This window comes from Pelobates fuscus, chromosome 13, assembly GCF_036172605.1.
Source record: "Pelobates fuscus isolate aPelFus1 chromosome 13, aPelFus1.pri, whole genome shotgun sequence".
In the NCBI taxonomy this organism is placed as follows: Eukaryota; Metazoa; Chordata; class Amphibia; order Anura; family Pelobatidae; genus Pelobates; species Pelobates fuscus.
In genome coordinates, this window is record NC_086329.1 from 37539564 (window position 1) to 37559135 (window position 19572).

Consider the following 19572-nt stretch of genomic DNA (forward strand, 5'->3'; position numbering starts at 1 on the left):
TCCATAGGAAATGGTACAGTACGGTTTGGGCAGAGCTACTGGCGTCACACTATACAATCTATTGATTGGCGGACAGGAAAACGTCAATGCTCACGGAAAATGACGCGCTAGGCATTTAGTCTAAATCCTGCATGCCCCCTGCCGGTCCGACTTGCAGTGGAAATGCTCATATGAATAGGCTGGACCATTCTAACCCTTGTGAACCGCTCAGTGGAAACGACGCATAATAAGATTGCTCAGCAATTCTTTAGCTAGCCATAATTAGTAAGCAGGCATATGTATGTGAAAAAGCTATTTGCTCACTAATTTTTCACACTAAAACTAACAAAGCTGCTAGAATCATCTCACTTATTGAAATAAACCAATTAGAATCACACAAGTATATTAAACCCTACACCAAAGCATTTTAACTCATGTTTTCAGTAGATTAGACACCACTAGTTGCATTGTGCATGAAACATTGATTGAAAATGAGAGCAGGCACTTATAGGATAGGGTCAGCTGATCAGAATTCCAAGAAACTTGGGTAGAAGTAAATCTCTTGTTTTTAATGACAGAAGAGAGCACATCACACATGCTAAGCACGTTATTTAGCCAGGAGCTTTAATGTGTACTAAAGATGACCAAATGCATGTATTAGTCTTATGGCACATTTGCTTCCTTTATATACCTTTATTAACGTTTCGTTCGATTTTATTGCAAGAGTACTTTTCTCTACATGAAACCTTGACTGTGCAATGTGAAAATGACCCACACTTTTTCTTAAAAGAACACTATAGTGCCAGGAATACAAACATGTATTATTGACACGAAAGGTCCAAAAAGCCGCCAGCCCCCCAGTTTAGGTAACCTTTACCTTTGGTTAAAAAGTTAACTCACCTTTTCCCAGCGCCACGCGAGTCCAGTTGCATCTGGCCTTGCCCACGCTCCGGCCCCTTAGCTGAGATCGTCAAACTTGATGCTCTTAGCCTATCCAATGCTTTCCCGTAGGAAAGCATTGGGAGGCTATCAGGCATGTGCAGCAAAATGCTGCACTGCACCAAGCAGCACCTTCTCATAAAGATGCATTGACTCAATGCATCTCTATGGGGAAAATTAAGCATGTCCATGCATAGCGTGGAGACGCTGAACGTGAGTGCTGCACGTGACTGCCACTAGAGGTGTCCCTAGGCGGCAGTGTTCACATTTAAAAGCCTGCATGACAGGCAGTAGACACAAGAACAACTACATTAAGTTGTAGTTGTTCTGGTGACTATAGTGTCCCTTTACTTATCAGCAAGTCTTAAAATTTAAATTCCTATGCTACTAACCAGGCCTTAAGTTACTTGTCAGGGTGCATGGCACACTTACCAGGGGTGTATATCTACTCATAAGGCCTTAATTTGTAACTTGCCAATTTCTAGTGGCAAAAGGAAATTTTAAGCCCTGGATATTGCCTTACAAAAAGCAAAAAAATAAATAAAAATAAAAGGTTCTATCCCTGAAAAGTTTCTTGTCGATGCAAAGTTTAGTGTAAACATTAAGTGAGGAAAGGATCACAAGTAAGGCATAAAAATGTTAGTCTCTCATAAGTGTCTGTTTTATTTACCATCTTTGTAAACAGGTAAATAAATAAAGGAAGAGAGAAATATCAGGTTTTTTTTCCTGGGTTTTATATTTATAAAAATGACAGACTTAGAAAGCACAAAACATGTCAAACAGTAAATAAAATTAAAATAAAATCCATGTTTAAGCTAGATGTACAAAGAATGTGTAGCCCAGTCTATTAAATTATTGGTTTTCCATCACCTTGCAGAAGTTAAACATGACCCAAATTGAGAACGTCTTCTGTAGTTTAGTTAGTGGTTACTTTTTTCCGTGAATATTGTGGATTTTCCAGTTATCTTTTTGTTGACCTATGAAGTAGCAGTAAGAAGTGATCTCAGCGCAGTTTCCAAACAGAACTCTTCCAAACGGAATTCACTTAAAGTTCTCAACAAGCTTTCTGTCAATATGTCTTCATTATGCTGACATAAAAGCTTAATTCTTTGATATACACTCAAAGTCTTCAGATTACCTTTTCACAGTTTCAAAAGAGGACCTCTGTGTTTGATGCTAGTTTTTGTTAAAATGCACATTAGAAAGGCAAACCAAAACGTTAAGTGTGTATTTCGTAAACAAAATGAGCCAGAACAAAGCACACAAAATGTATCCACCTCGCCTTTCACCCTAATCACAAAGCCATGTAACTAGCAGAGAATGCAAACTGAATGCATCAAGTCTCCTGCTGAATATTGTTAATTTAAACATGTAAACCCTAAAGTGCAGAAGCAAGGATAAACTCTCCGCTCACCAGCTGGGGGCGCAATGCCACCCACATTCCTTTGGCGCTCAAAGAACATACTGTAGATTCTGTCTTGGAAACATGTTCAATAATGGGCAGTGTGGATAAAATGCTTCTTTGTATCGCGCTTACAGTCCTTGAGAGGAAAACAGAATTTGGGGGCAGAGCAATGTAAATCAGTTCGCATTTTAAAGGGGGAAAAAATAATTCCAAAGGACTGCTGGTCCTCCTCCATCTCGCAGTGGGGTCACGGACCTAAAAAATCCATTATTCTGGACCATCTCTAGGGAGAGAGCACGCAGTCCATTTTTTCACCTGCAAATCTTTTTTTCATTCCATTTTTGACCTTTCAAAGTGGGTGATCATGCGCTCCTGTGTAAGAAAGTTTAAAAAATATATATATAAATATATAAACTTTTATAAAAGAAGTATAAGTTTTAGAAATGGGCCCCACCCTTCCAAAATCGAGATCAGCTACTGTAAGCTGGGTTCTGGGGAAGCTGGTATACTAGCCATTTTTAACATTTAATAAGGAACTGTGCAAATTCCGTTGACTGGTGTTAACCATTCTTCCCATGTATAAAGTAAACTGCCTCTACACTTTAATATCTCCATCATCTGGCACGCATCATTAGTGCTGCCTTGCACACCTTAATACCGATATATGTAGGGCCTTTAAAAATATATATTTATTTTAGAATGGCAGTGATTGATGTATATTCCAGACACCAAGATTTGCCTTACAGAACAAGATTATATGCTTTGATTATCTGATCTTCATAGTGCGCAAGGCACAAGTGTCAACAAATGCTTATATTGTGAAAGATTTGTCTTTCATCAAGGACTAAACACTGCATATATTTGCTTTTTTGAAGTCATTTTTGTAAAAAAAATATTTTCTTTTCCATTACATTACCTGTGATCATGATCTGGTACTTATGTATGAGTGATTATTTTTGCTACATTTTGATCTTACTCTAATTTGCAAAATTTATTTGCTGCTCCTGTATGAATCGCATCTGAACAATATTTTAATGTGACTAACACAACCTAAGAAAAGTGAGACGGGGAAAAAAATCTCCAACAAATTGAAGGCACCTAAAGACATCTAAAATGTATTACATCCTAATTTTAAGCATACTAACCCCTCTGAGAATTAGCAGGAGCCACAGAGTTAATATGTAGCACTGTGTATTCTATTTCCTTTCAACAGCAACAGCCAGAGTGACTTAGACACAGCACATGACCATGGGTCATGAGATTGGTTTGGCAGCTAAAAGTAAATTGAAAAAGGAAGATACTGACCTCATCTGAATCGAGCAATGCAGGGAGAGCCCTGTAACACAAGAGACAGAAGTTATTGATATAGCAATTGCAGTTCCCTCTTTAAGCACAATAAATAAAACCAGATTGCCTGCTCACTGGACAGCTCTGCTACTGATCTGTATCATGTGAAGGGCTACAGAGAGAGTGCTTCCCTTACATTAGACTCCCTTCTTTTCCTGTATTGACTGCCACAATGTTTCTGTAAGTCCTGGTTTCCTGGTACTGACCTGGATTAGGGCTCCAGACTGTACAGAGCTGATCTGTGTGTTATTTCCCATATTATATATATATATATATATATATATATATAAATATATAAAAATGTCCAACCTCTGGCACTCAACCTAAAACAAATTTATACACCAGTAACTTGTACCCGGGTGCTTCCCAGCAATAGTATAAACAAAAATGAAGACAGGAGCACTCTCTTGGATTTCCAAAATGTATTTCAAAAAATCACCACCACATCAACGTTTTTTGAAATACATTTTGGAAATCCAAGAGAGTGCTCCTGTCTTCATTTTTGTTTATATATATATATATATATATAACTGTCAAAAACCTGCACTCCACAATCCAAACTGTGTTTTGCCATGTGCTCGTCAGCAAGGGACAATTGGGTAGCACTGGGGACTTTTCAAGGAAAGTTCGAACACTCTGTTCCCTTTCTTCCTAGCCTGCGAGTTACCATAGCAACCACAACACATGCGCTGTGGTTGCTATGGGTGGAGAGCAGAGGGGCCTTCTCTTCTGCTCTCCTTGTCTCTCAAGTCCTCAGCATTGAGTGTCCGCTGAGCAATTCAGACACAATAAATTTTTTTTTTTTTTTTTTTTTTTTTATTATTATAGTTTTTCTCCAAATCTATACACTTGCTAGAAAAACTGTGTGTAAAAAGGCTGGACCCCACCACTGCATATTTCCCACAGCAAAACCAAAACACTAGTGTATTACAGTAAGCACAACTTGTACAATTAATTCTGCAAAAACATGGTTTTCTACCCTTTTCAGCTGTATTGGCTTTGTAAGCACATGAGAACATCAGAATATTTATACTGAATGCTTTCCTATATAAGACACAGAGCATTAGTTCATTTTGTTCCATTAAGGTTTCACTTTCGCCTTCTTGATCCTCCTTCTAAAACATTGCCCTTATATCCCTTCCTTTCTAAGCTTGAGAAACGGCATTCCTTTGTTTGAGAACCTGTCGGTGTAATCTATTTTCTGTTTTGTTTTTGCAGTTCCGTTCACTTTCAGCTTGTAAAGACTAGACTAAGTCTGTAGGAATTCAGTATAAGCTACATCTAATGCCTGAGAATTGACATCACTTGTGTAGAAGACCCGATCCTTCTTCCCACCAATGCAAATTGAGGAGCTGTTCCTACCAGCACTATTCTGTCTCTGTAGATGATCTTTGTAGCACATAGAACAGAGACCATTGGTATGTAAATAACCATAGAAGCCACAGTGAGGAAAATAAAAAGACAAGGTACTTGGCTGCCATTAGTGTTGTTTGACTCGTTAGTCTTCTTTTCCACAGCCATGCACCTAATGATTTGTGTTGGAGGAAATGTTGCCCAGACTTGTGATACTATCAAGGTTTTTCCCTAAAGTGAGAATTTTAGGGAAAAACCCCTTTTAGTACAGAACACTGGTGAGACCTCACTTGGAGTATTGTATGCAGTACTGGAGACCGGATCTTCAGAAGGATATTGATACCTTAGAGAGAGTTCAGAGAAGGGCTACTAAACTGGTTCATGGATTGCAGGATAAAACTTACCAGGAAAGGTTAAAGGATCTTAACATGTATAGCTTGGAGGAAAGACAAGACAGGGGGGATATGATAGAAACATTTAAATACATAAAGGGAATCAACACAGTAAAGGAGGAGACTATATTTAAAAGAAGAAAAACTACCACAACAAGAGGACATAGTCTTAAATTGAAGAGAAGCAAAGGTTTAGAAACAGTATAAGGAAGTATTACTTTACTGAGAGGGTAGTGGATGCATGGCATAGCCTTCCAGCTGAAGTGGTAGAGGTTAACACAGTAAAGGAGTTTAAGCATGCGTGGGATAGGCATAAGGCTATCCTAACTATAAGTTAAGGCCAGAGACTAATTAAAGTATTTAGAAAATTGGGCAGACTAGATGGACCGAATGGTTCTTATCTGCCGTCACATTCTATGTTTCTATGTGAGAATTCAAAGTGAATTTCAAATTTAAGGTCAAAGTAGCCGAATTGGGAAAATTCTCCAAGTCAGCTGTGTTCAGTTCTGCTACTTTGTCCTTAAAAATTGTAAATTCTCACTTTTAGGGAATAACCTTGATCTACTAACCCTGTAGATAAAGCATGTCAAACTCGCGGCCCACTGGCCGCATGGGGCCCACAAGGACCATCTTTGCGGCCCGTCTAGCCGCAAGTACATGTTGGTGTTATAGCAAAATAGGCACCTGCTTTCTCCATATTGCAGGTGCCTACTCTGCTAACACTTTCCCGGCTGGGGAGGAAGGGACGGAGGATACAGCGAGGGAGCTCAGCGTTCCTGCTCCTCACTGCTCCCTCCCGCGCGCCGTCTGTAGTGAAGCCGGGCGCCGGAATATGACTTCATATTCCGGCACCCGGTATCACTAAACCGCGCAAGGGAGCAGTGAGGAGCAGGATGGCGTGCAGGAAGGAGATCTCCAGACAGAAGATCCCCGCACCAGCTCCTAAAGGTAGGGAACAATAAATTAAATGGTGTGTCTGTCAGTGTGTGTCACTGTCAGTGAGTATACGTGTGTCTGTCAGTGAGTATACGTGTGTCTGTCAGTGAGTATATGTGTGTCTGTCAGTGAGTATATGTGTGTCTGTCAGTGAGTATATGTGTGTCTGACAGCGAGTATGCGTGTCTGTCAGCGAGTATGTGTGTCTGTCAGCGAGTATGCGTGCGTGTGTGTCTGTCAGCGAGTATGCGTGCGTGTGTGTCTGTCAGCGAGTATGCGTGCGTGTGTGTCTGTCAGCGAGTATGCGTGCGTGTGTGTGTCAGCGAGTATGCGTGCGTGTGTGTCAGCGAGTATGCGTGCGTGTGTGTGTGTCTGTCAGCGAGTATGCGTGCGTGTGTGTGTCAGCGAGTATGCGTGCGTGTGTGTCTGTCAGCGAGTATGCGTGCGTGTGTGTCTGTCAGCGAGTATGCGTGCGTGTGTGTCTGTCAGCGAGTATGCGTGCGTGTGTGTCTGTCAGCGAGTATGCGTGCGTGTGTGTCTGTCAGCGAGTATGCGTGCGTGTGTGTCTGTCAGCGAGTATGCGTGCGTGTGTCTGTCAGCGAGTATGCGTGCGTGTGTGTCTGTCAGCGAGTATGCGTGCGTGTGTGTCTGTCAGCGAGTATGCGTGCGTGTGTGTCTGTCAGCGAGTATGCGTGCGTGTGTGTCTGTCAGCGAGTATGCGTGCGTGTGTGTCTGTCAGCGAGTATGCGTGCGTGTGTGTCTGTCAGCGAGTATGCGTGCGTGTGTGTCTGTCAGCGAGTATGCGTGCGTGTCTGTCTGTCAGCGAGTATGCGTGCGTGTCTGTCAGCGAGTATGCGTGTGTGTCTGTCAGCGAGTATGCGTGTGTGTCAGCGGGAGGTTTAGATTTGGCACAGGGTGGTAGATGGGGGTGCTGTGGTTTAGTAGGAAGGGGGGCCTATGATTTAGTAGAGGGGGGTGCTGTGGTTTACTAGAGGGGGATGCTGGTATTTTTTTTAAGGTTTTTTTTTTTTTGTTTGCTTTTTTTAAGGGTTTTTTTTTTTGCGGCCCACATGAACTTAAACCATGTTTATGTGGCCCGTGCCAGGCTTTGAGTTTGACATGCTTGCTGTAGCTTTTCTACTTGTGAACTACTAGCAAAGAAAACGGTCATTAAATTAGAAATTTCATTGTAATGTTATGACAGATGAAATTATATTTTATGAGGTGCGGCCTTCAATTGCAGTTTAGAAAAGAGATCAGAAAACATCACCGAGCAATAACTGGGGGGGGGAGGGGGGGGAAACAAAACAAAAAGAATAATGAATTAATAAATACATGTAGGTTATCCTCGTCACTAAGAGGTTGTTGTTTTTTTGTCAAGCAAAAAAACGCTACAAGTTACGCCATGGTATAATCTTCTGCAAAGGATTCTTTCTCTGGATTAATACTGGACACCTAACACAAGAGACCTGTAGTGTCCACAGAAATACTCACACATCAGTTACAGAAGATGGGATGTTTTCTTCTACCCACTTCAGATCTTCCTCCTGCCAGAGACAGCATTTGTTAAAATAATTGGCAGTGGCAAGTACGTTTAAAGGCCTGGCTTGTGGCGTGGAATTTGAAGCCCTGTATACATTGACATATTATATCCAGATTGCACACATATACAAACATACGGCCAACTTGTATATCAGATATAGAACCAGGATGGCAAACAGGTCCCACTCAGAATACAAATTTAACAGAAAAGAAATGATAAATAATCAATAAAACTAACAATGGGTGTGTTACACATTCATTTCAGGCTCTGTTTTTGAAAGTTTGAGAAAATCATTTTAAAGGAAAAAGCATTACATATATACATACAGGGCTGATTACATATATACAGGGCTGATTACATATATACAGGGCTGCTACTCCTAATCCACATTTGCCATTGATCACGTAATTTCCCTAGTAACAAACACTGCACCTTTCAGTGTTCATACTTACGGCTTTTGTTGCTTTAGGGTTTCCATTTGTTTCTTGCTTTGAGCTTCTCATTTTCATACCCTCTATGGCAAGAAAGAAATTTAATAAAAACTGACAAATTTTAAATTATGAAAAACACAAATTTAAAATATGGGGCTGCAGCAGTGCAGTTAAAGAAACACTCCAAGCATTATAACCTTTACAGCCCCCTCCCATTGTATGTAGTGCAATAGTTTTACTACAATTTGAGCTCTTATGACACGGTTTCCTGTTTCTATCAATAACGACTAACATCCAGAAGCTCCCATCACCTTTCCTGAGCTAAATCAACATCACTCATTGGCTGATCACTTTCAGCCAATGAGCTAGGTACGGAACTAAAGGGCTTAGCTCAGACCAAGAGCCTACTCTATTTTGTTAGTAGTAGAGAGGCGGACTGCAGGTAGAAGTCAAACCATTCTAAAACAGTTTACTTATAATCGAATGGCACCAACGCACCATAACCAATACAGCAAGTTGTAGTGGTCATGGTGCTTGGAGTGTTCTTTAATATTTCAAAATATTCAAAGCATAGCTTCTTGTATTAGAGGTCACTAATGGCCATATTAATGTGTATCAATCTATGTAAATGTCATAGTAACCAATAATGGACACCATGTCAAACATCTCTTCATAACTACATGGCTAAATATGGACAAAAATGAGCCATTGCTACAACTATAATTTGAAGTACTTTTCGCTATGTGAAATAAGCAGATGGAGAGCTATTAGGATTATATGTAGGAGATGTGGTGGCTCCCAATGTCTATTAAGATTATATGTAGAAGACGTGGCTCCTGATTTTATGTAGAAAATCTGGTGGCTCGTGGTGTCTTGACTGCAAGTTCCTACCAAAACTTTCTTTTAGCATTGGCTCCTTCTGTTCATCATCTTCATCTTCCTCTGTTAGTGGAGAAAAGGCAAACCTGGAAAGAGATACGAATGATAGTTACCTTACTCTCCAAAAGTTAGACTGAACAACTAGTAGAATACTTTTTCTTATCAGTGAGCAAATATAACCTACAAAGACTAACTACTGCAGTTACCAAGCAGGTTATAGTAATATGGCTCTCAATTACTGCAATAACCCTAGTATCAGATTTTTGTTGAATTAAACCATTTTTTGTACATTTCTCTTTTTTTTTTTATTATATATGAAATTTATTTAGGATTTTGCAATTTGGTATTTCCCATGAGGATACCATTTAACTTTTCAGCCAGCTTTAACAAACAGAATAAATATAACTATATGCTGCTTTGGGGGAGGGGAACCATACAACAAAAGTAGTAATAAAAGGTTGAATAGCTATTTTTACTCACAGGTAAGTGCTTCTAAAGGCTTAAAGGGACACTGTAGACACAAAAGCAACTTTCATCTCATTGAAGTGGTCTGGATGCACTGTTCCAGTCCCCTTAACCCTGCAGCTGAACACATTGCAGTTTTAGAGAAACTGCAATGTTGCCATTCCAGGGTTAAGACTGCCTCTAGTGGCTGTCTTCTAGACAGTCACTATAGGCACTTCCTGCTGTTTCACAGAGTTTGACTCTGTGAAACAACACTGTACGTCCAGCATATTTTAAATGCCCATAGGAAAGCATTGCTTTGTTGCTTTCCTGTGGGGAAGGCCTAATGATGATGTTGAAAGAGGCGGAGACAGAGTCAGCGTAAAGCATAAGGATCTATTTTTGGCATCATAGGTAAGTGAAGATTATATGGTACACACCTCTGGTTGTTTGCTGATGGCCTCCACAAGACCATAATAACAAAAAGGATCATGGAGAAAAGAAGTCGCCAGATGGCATCATCCACCCAGAGTTCCTGCCAATCCTGCCAGATGAACACACAGTTAGCATCAACCTGTCAACCTATACACAACACATTTGCTCCTTATAAAGGGTTATTAACCTTCTATATAGTCTTAGTGGACCTAGTTTATAAAGCTTTATGTGAATGTCTACAAAGCCAGAAAACAATAGGCAATACATTGTTACAACTCACCGACTGACAATCCACCAGACGGAATTTCATGGTAGTCCATACAATAAATACAACTGATGCTACATGTTGGAAAAAGAAAATAAGACAAATTACTACATTTTTATTGATACACAGTATTACCAAGCTGCAGCATCTATTACTAGATCTAAGAATTGGAGCGCTGTAAAAATAAATCATTTAAACATTTTGAAGATCGATTTTTACTTTAACCTCTTAAGGACACATGACATGTGTGACATGTCATGATTCCCTTTTATTCCAGAAGTTTGGTCCTTAAGGGGTTAACTGATACAATCTATCCTTCTGGGTGTTCAAACGGACATCTGCAAGCAACAGATGACTCCCATTTATACCGAACAGTGCAAGCCTTTAACGACACATTCCGATGTGAGACACAAACCATGCAAAACAAAATATGTTGAATTGCAAATACAGTGACTATCGGGATTTTGACAGCAGGTAATAGGCAGGGTTCATTATATTTTCTAGAGAGGCAAGTACCTCTCATCAATATAATATTGTAAGTAAAAGTATATATTATATTATTTTTTCTTATGGAGGCTACTCATTTAAGACTCATTGAGATGAGTTCCATATTGGGATATTAATGAACATTATTTATGTATCAATAAGAAGAGAACGCTTGTGGTGTACATCTTACTGTTGGACCTTAGGTTTGCTAACTTGTAATGACCTTAAAAGATTTACAGGTCTTCTAAATTCAGAACTTCACCAGGAACTCGGACCCATTCAATGTAAACCAAGATGGGTTCTTGTATCCGATCCACATTGAAAAAAGGGAAACTCTACAATACTTGGTGGACAATGAACTTGTAACTATGCAACTATAGGTGCCTGGGGGCTACAGGTTTTCAAACAATCCTCCTGCATGTAAGCTTGCATCAGAAAATAATTGGTGTTATGAGCTTTGTAAGCAAAGGTGTTTGAGTTATGAGATGAAACATACCTACAACAGCCAAGATGAGCGTGTTGGTGAAGTGTCTGTACAAAGACAACTTGACCACGTTCCTTCTTAGTCTCAGCAGCTTCATGGTCTGTGTGAGGCTTATGAAGATGTGTCGATGGGTTAAGGAAAATGCGATCACCAGGAAAACACACACAAAAATATAAACATCTATTGACACAGAAAACGGGTTCTAAACTGACAAACTAAACTCTGTCTGCACCACTTATATAGTAACTCAGACAATCAGATTAGTCGTAAGGCCGTCACATACATACAATTACAAACACATTTTCCCTGCTGCGTTTACAAGTGTGTCAGTTAAAGGGACATAGTGGGTTGGAGGTGACCTATTCTTTCCTTATACAGACAAGGCCTTAAAATATATGCAAAATTAAATTAAAAAGAATAGAACACGCTCACACTCGGAGGTACTGCATTTGTTTTATATCCCCGAGCTCTGTCTAATCAAAGAGGTGACTCAGACAATCAAGATGCTCTGTTAACGAACCATAGCAGTGCTGAGCGTATCTCCTGAATCCACACACAACTGTGTTTAATGGGTACAGCAGGAAATCGAGGAGTGGTAGCTCAGTTTCCATTATGGTAAGTAAACAGCTGAAATATAGCCGCAGCAACCTTTGCTGTGTCCCATGTACAGATCTACAGTTTTAATGGAGCAAAAAAGGGAAACACTGTCAGTTGGACGGGTAGAGGTTGATGTAGAAAAACAACACTATTTTTAAAACTAAATTATAAAAACAACAAGACATAATAACTAACTGTAACCTATAAAGTCCCAGAGGTAACATGCCATTTTTATTCATTTTTTATGAAAATATTGTACTCGTGTACAGAATTTAGTAGATTGTGCCCAGGAGACAGGCATTGCATAAGCACACTTTACCTATACAGTGAACACAATATAGTTAATTTGTGCGCACAGTCTACTAAAGCAGGGGTGCCCAAAAGGTAGATCCCCAGATGTTTTAAAACTACAGCTTCCATGATGCTTTGTCATTCTAAAGGCCAGCAAAGCATCATGGGAGTTGTAGTTCTACAACATCTGGCCGGCCCCACCAACAATGTGATATTAGATGTTATTCCCGCTTGGTTATATAATCCTAATATTTACAACTCCCTTGCATATCCATCACATTTACCAATCTACTGAATAACTTCACAAACTATAAGAAATTGAGGAAATATAAGTGAGCACTAAAAATGTGATGAAGTCAAGTGTAGTTTTTAAGATGTGGAAACCATGAATTTAAGAAGGCTTACCAGGATGTGGTGATTGGATAGCAGTTTATTAAAGACATCTGTGGACTTCATAGGGAAGCTATGTTAGTATGCCATCATGTCTCCTTGAACAGGACACTAAACACCAAACTAGACAATGCACTTCTAACATGATGATATGATAGAACAGGCCATCTCTATTTGGGAATTTTCATTGTTTGGGTGTGTAATCCAACTGCATCTAATTACCAAGAGGGGAACTTGGCATCTAGGTTGTGGCGAGAATATGTGACCATATAGTTAACAATATTTTTGGAAAATTAGTGGAGGTACAAAAAACGCATAAAGTTTTGAGAACACGAAAACGTTCACATTTACTAGAGCAATTCTTAATTCTGGTTAAACCAGGTTACCATATTACTGACCAGGAATCAACGATAAGGATCATAAAATGAGACAAACAAACAGAAATACAAGCAGAGACAACAAAAAAAGGTCAGGGAAGGATATCCACCAGCACAAGGCAGTGTCAAGAAAAGCCAGAGGAATAAAAGCCAGGGAGGCAAGGTCAGACTGCGCCTAAACCAAGAACGGAGCACAGGAATTAAAAGGAGGAAACACAAGATAAGCAAATGATAGCATGTCCCCTGACCCACACAGCGAGGCAGCTTCAAGGGTGTCTTGAAGAGACACCCTTGAAGCTGCCTCGCTGTGTGGGTCAGGGGCTATAGCTTGCAGTACCAGCAACATGGGTTCAGGGGAGGAATGGCACCAGCCAAAGGGAATAATAAAGAGTCGTAACTCACAGACACCACCAGTAACCCACACATTAAAGACTGGTATAGATCTGCTCGCTATAGCTTTAGAACTAGAAAGTATACAATGTTATACATATATCAAAGTACATGAAACTTAGTAGTTCTTACATGTAGACCTTTCAAAAACACATTTTAACTTTGAATTATAAGTAGGAATAAACTGGCTTTATATTTCTTTCAAATATAAAAACATCTGCACAAATAGACAGCAATTAGATGCAAACCGTGAAAAACACCAAACACTTTATATAATTTCAGATACTTACCTAACTGTAAAAATGAAAATGGCGTATCCCGTGCCCAAAGATTATGCGTACATAAATCTTCAGATGGTAGTTTAGACTTGACGCGTTTTGCCTGTCCAACGCTTTTTCAAAAGTGAGAGATAGTCTTTACAATGCTTGGTTTATTTATGGAAGTCTTTATTGTCTAAAGACTCCCAAATATAAACCAAGCATTGTAAAGATTATCTCACACTTTTGAAAAAGCCTTGGACAGGCAAAACGCATCAAGTGAGATTTCTTCATCCATTGTAATATTTTTTTTAAATAATGTTACTATTATTTTGTTAAAATATAGCTTGCTTTTAATAGCCATTTGCTTTTTTATTTTATTATCTTGCTTCCTGGTACCAACATATCCTTAGGTGGGGATTATACCAACCATGCTGTTTTAAGTAGAGCAAGTCTTGCTCTAGCAAATGTAAGTACAATACCTTATCTTCTTTTCATATATACAGTTCTTACTTCACCATTGGAGTTTTCTTCTTTAGATTTGTCTCCATATATACCTCGCATACTGTATTGCATTTGGAGCACCGATATTACCTACATCACCATATTTCCTTAGACGGGGATTGTACCGTCCATGCGCAACACAGCAGAGCTCTTAGCTAGTTCAATCAAATGTGAGTGGATCCCATATAGTACTAATATTCTGATATGTATCATAATATACGGTATTTCACTATTGCTGTTTTTTCCCCCTGTTATTCTGAGGTCTAAAGTACCATCTGAAGATTTATGTACGTATAATATTTTGGCGCGGTATACGCCATTTTCATTTTTACTATTTGTTTATTCACGAGGTTTGGGAATCCTTGTATTGTGTACTGCAGCCCACATAAATAGACCTATTAAGTTATAGTGAGTGCCTATTACTTTTTGCTTTCCACTTACCTAACTGTGTAATTTGTCCCGGCTTGTAATTGTACATTTACTTCATTAGTTACAAAGTTAGAAATGATCTAACAAAAAAATAAATTTAAAAAATCCCACTTTTAATTTAGTGCATTTGTGAAGGTTTTTGGTTGTAATAAAAAGTAATGTACGTGGATATCTAGCTTGTTGCATATATTTACAATCAAACAGTAGGTACTGCAGAGATGTCCGTTCTCTCAACATCTCAACCCAACATGATCTTAGCTCCTAAAATCCCACATGGTTTAAAGGGAAACTATAGTGCCAGGAAAACAAACTAATTTTCCTGGCACTATAGCCTCCCCCTTTGTCAAGGCCCTCTCCTCCTTCCCCCTTTGTCAAGACCCCTTCTGTCACTTGCCTGGGTCCAGTGTCGTTGTCCCTCTGTGCTGGCTCAGCTCCGCCCGCGCTCCTCCCCCGCCGAAGTCTGGCAGTAGGGGAGACCTAATGCGCTAGCATTAGGATCTGCATACAGGAAAGCATTGTTTAATTACGGCGACGCTGGAGGACATCCAGCGTCGTTTAGACAATCAAAAGACGTCTAAGAATCCGGAAGTCCCTTTAGCGTCTGTCTAGTAGACAGCCACTAGAGGAGGAGTTAACCCTAGCAGGTAATTATTGCAGTTTATAGAAACTGCAATAATTACCACTCTAGAGTTAAGGGTGATGGGACTTTGCACTCAATGAGCTGAAGTGACCTGGGTGCCTACAGTGTCCCTTTAAGAAAAAACCTGTTTGTTTTAAAGAGAAGGGCAGATGATTTGACCATTAAGATGAAAATTCTTAATGGACTGCTTGAAAGCCACTTGTGTAATTTAGTAAGCCATTTAGCATGGGAAAACCATAGAGTGTTTACAGACAATCATTTATAACTGCATCTAGTACAGTTCAGTTTAAATTCACATCAGCAATAATCAAAGTACTAAGCTCTGTGACACAATCCTATACACCAAGCACGGAAAGGGAATAACAATGTATTTGTAAATGTTAAAGTAACACATCTGTAGATTGATCTGGGAATAGTTAATCCTTTGTACTGCTGCAGTTACAGATTAGGATTCATGGTATGCTGAGCTATATTGCTGGCAATCACAACTAACCCAAACTGCAGCCACCAAAGTCTTGGTGTTTCCAATGTGACTCTCACCGCTTTATTGCGCCTTTTCAGGATTTACAGATGGATAAGCACAAGCACATGCAGTGTTAAAAATACATAGATAGATTCTGATTGTAAAACTGGAGGAACACAGTCAGCAGAAAGTACTCGTAAGATGGTGTGTCTTAAAGGATATCCAAAAGATAATGCAGGCATCGATCAATGAAAGACTCACATTTGCAATTATTGCCATGGTACTGAAGTAATGCTGGAGTAAAGAGAGCACAATGAATTAATGTCAGGGATATGGGAAAAGCAGAGGTTAGTGTTTGTCCAGAATGGAATGAGTTCAAGCTTGCGAGATGACGTAGAGCTAATGGTTAAGGCATTGCTAGAAGAGAATATCGGTCTGTGAAATCTTAAAAGGATGCTTATAGTCACCGAAACAAATTTAGCTTAATGAAGTAGTTTTGGTGTATAGATCATGTCCCTGAAGTCTCAGTGCTCAGTTATCTGCTATTTAGGAGTTAAATCACTTTGTTTATGCAGTCCTAATCACACCTCCCTGCATGTGACCTCTATAGCCTGCTTAAACACTTCATGTGAAGAGTCATCTAATGTTTACACTTCCTTTATTGAAAATTCTGTTTAATTTAGAATTCCTTATCTCCTGCTATGTTAATAGCTTGTTAGACCCTGCAGGAGCCTCCTGTATGTAATTAAAGGGACACTCCAGGCACCCAGACCACTTCTGCCCATTGGAGTGGTCTGGGTGCCAACTCCCACTACTCTTAACCCTGCAAGTGTAATTATTGCAGTTTTTTATAAACTGCAATAATTACCTTGCAGGGTTAACTCCACCTCTAGTGGCTGTCTGCTAGAAAACACATTGGCTTATTATATTGGAGAAGTTATGTTGGAATAGATTTCTAGCATCTAACTACTATAATAATCTGTAGTGGTTATGGTAGTTTACGCTATGGTATGGCATTGGAGTGTCTCTCTAACATAGTTTGTGTGGACATGGAATGTATTTAGCATGTATATAATATGCTTTATTTAGCTCAAACATATCAATACATTCTTCAATTGACAAGTAGCCAAAAAATAAGCATATTTTATAAAAATGTCACCAATATTCTGCCTCTGGCAGCATGCCAGTTACTGAGAACAATATTAAATGCCCCTAATAAAAGAATGGTACAGGCATAAAAATATGCAATCAGAAAATAAGATGTCGCAGCCAAGCTGGACATACCCACTGTTTTGATTTTTAGCACTGTACGTAGCAGTGCTCTATGGGGAAGTTATAGCCGAGTTGGTTTCACTTTAAGTGGATCAGTGTATTTCACACCGGCTCGTTCTCTGATAGCAGACCAAATAAACATGCATGGTCCGCATCTAGTATTTTTTCAACGTTGAATATTTGTATATTTAAATTTGAAGGTAAAACAGAACACATCTTCAATAATATGTTAATTGTTTGCATAACTAGACTATCAAACATAGCAAGCACTGGCGGAAATGGCTAAAGATGAAGAGCACACTAGAAAAATAAAAAAGCAAAGCCAATGTCAGGTATATCGCACAGACATCTGTCACATTCTAATATGTAACCTGCGTGGATATTTTGTTTCTGCCTGTCACTTTAATTATCTAATAATACAGGAGTTCTGACTCCCGAGATGAGTATTTTTCAATCTAGTACATAAAAGTAGAGAGAATGTATGCACGCATTTTTATTTGTGGAATATTTAGTGGAAGGCGATTATTTGTATCACAAATAAAAACATAAATTAAAAAAAAAAATACCCCACAAACACAATATTAATTGTAAAATCATCTGTTTACAGACTAGATAGAGTTTGATTGAGAAAGAAGAGAAAAAAAAATACCAATAGATTGCTTTAAAAGATATCGACCCATTATATTGTTTGGGTAACCTGTTAATAAACTTACGCCTGTGACTCGAAGAACGCCTTCCATGCCAGAGAACAGTAGGTAGAGCGCTCCAGCCATAACGACCTTGTGCAGCGTAGCACCAAGACGCGGCCTGCGGTAAAAAAAAAAAAAAAAGGAAGTTAAATAATCTATTTTATCGACCTAGAAAATACCCAGGAACTTTTGTCTATGGTGATTTCATTTGTTTGCCTATTCTGCCTCAGTTTAAATACGATCTGTCATGGGAATACAAGATTATGTTCAAAAGAAAGAACACTATATATTTTGCTAATGCTATAAAAAAATGTACACATGTGCTGGCATTGCATTCACGCCTGCCAGGTTAGAGCGCAACTATCAGCGCCAGGGAACCTGTGGTCAGTACTTGCAGTCGGTAAAGAACACTTGTATCTTGCATGCAAACTGGCAACAGGAATAGAGTAACAGGGGAGGGGGACAATAAAAACAAAGTAAAAGTCCCACAAATAATATCCAACGCATTTCGTCCGTTGTATGGACTTCCTCAGGGCCCATACAACGGCCGAAAAGCGTTGGATTTTATTTGCGGGACGTTTACTTTGTTTTCATTGTTCCCCTCCCGTTACTCTGTTCCTGTTGCCAGGCTGCTATTTGCTGTTTCATCTACCTCCTGCAGTTTGCTGCTCCAGGTCCACTTTCAGTGGAGACAAGCTTGAACGTACTGCCCTCTTCTGCCAGCTGAATATCTACTCCGCACATAACCCATTTTGCGGGGAGTCGAGCCTGAATTTCCAGACGTCTTATGAGTTTTTTCACTTTCCCCTGTATAACGCTATGTACAGTTTTTTTCCTTTATAGATACTGTATTATCAGGTGGTATTCATTTCCTTTGATGTGGCGCTTTGTTTTCCTATACTCTGTATAAGTATTGTTTTAATCACTCATTTAAAATAACTTTTTATGTTCAATATTTTTTTTTTAATCAAATTTTTATTTTATATTAAACTGTGCCACAATAAATAGCCTACATCCCACACACATACACGGAACACCTCAAACATTCACAATAAAAATACCTACCTCATACATATATAACAAACAGTCCACATACACGCTCAGCCCTGCAAGCAGTTCCCAACACACATACAATACCACAAATAGCCCATGCACCACACAAATTGCACACATATCCACTCATTAAAGGCCAAGACATTCAGCTCACTTACTTGACAATACCATAACCCAGGCTGACGATGATTACAAGTATGCGTGCTAAAGACCTCTTAACAGCAGAAAGCAGCTCTCCAAGAATAACGGCTCCTTCCACTGCCAAACAAGAGGGAAACAAAACGTCAAATGACTGTATGGCCCAAAACACACAGGATGTGAGATGACACAAAATGGAATTTCAATCTGTCAAAAAAAATAAAACCTTTTTATTGTGAGTGATAAGTAGTTATTTAAATATTACTGTAAATAGGGTTGGGAATTGAAACCCTATTTATCAGCAGATGTTCTAGACTAGAGAGAACGACTAGTAATAAATGATTGGGGTGTTACAAGGTAGAATAGGGCGAACAAAGACCAACTAGTGATGGAAGCAGGGAGCATCCAGGGCTCTTAAAGGACCACTATAGTGCCAGGAAAACAAACTTTTTTTTCCTTGCAATATAGGGTCTTTAGGTCCCCCCCACCCTCAAGGTCCCACCCCTTCTAGGCTGAAGGGGTTAAACACTTACCTTTCTCCAGTGCCGGGCTCCCTCTGTGCTGGGGAACTCTCCTCCCTCTGCCGACATCAGCGCTGAATGCGCATGTGCGGCAAGACCCGTGCGTGCATTCAAACAGTCCATAGGAGAGCATTACTCAATGCTTTCCTATAGACGTCCAGCGTCTTCTTACTGTGATTTTCACAGTGAGAATCGCGGAAGCGCCTCTAGCGGCTGTCAGTGAGAAAGCCACTAGAGGCTGGA

General features: G+C 39.5%; 1 protein-coding gene across 2 annotated transcripts in view; it reads right to left on the reverse strand.

Annotated features, from left to right (window-relative positions):
• Positions 1–1557: 1557 nt before the first annotated feature.
• TMEM87A (transmembrane protein 87A) overlaps positions 1558–19572 on the reverse strand; it is a 47182-nt gene continuing 29167 nt past the window's right edge. The window contains exons 10-20 of one of the 2 annotated variants that reach the window (XM_063440218.1): positions 18829–18928; positions 17642–17735; positions 15877–15950; positions 11331–11437; positions 10364–10422; positions 10089–10192; positions 9217–9290; positions 8347–8408; positions 7846–7898; positions 3629–3659; positions 1558–2695 (exon numbers count right to left, since the gene is read on the reverse strand). In XM_063440218.1, the coding sequence (XP_063296288.1) occupies positions 2654–2695; positions 3629–3659; positions 7846–7898; positions 8347–8408; positions 9217–9290; positions 10089–10192; positions 10364–10422; positions 11331–11437; positions 15877–15950; positions 17642–17735; positions 18829–18928 (800 nt within the window). In that variant the 3' untranslated portion in view covers positions 1558–2653. Of the gene's footprint in view, positions 2696–3628; positions 3660–7845; positions 7899–8346; positions 8409–9216; positions 9291–10088; positions 10193–10363; positions 10423–11330; positions 11438–13077; positions 13149–15876; positions 15951–17641; positions 17736–18828; positions 18929–19572 lie in introns of both variants that reach the window. The other variant, XM_063440219.1, reaches the window with a different exon arrangement.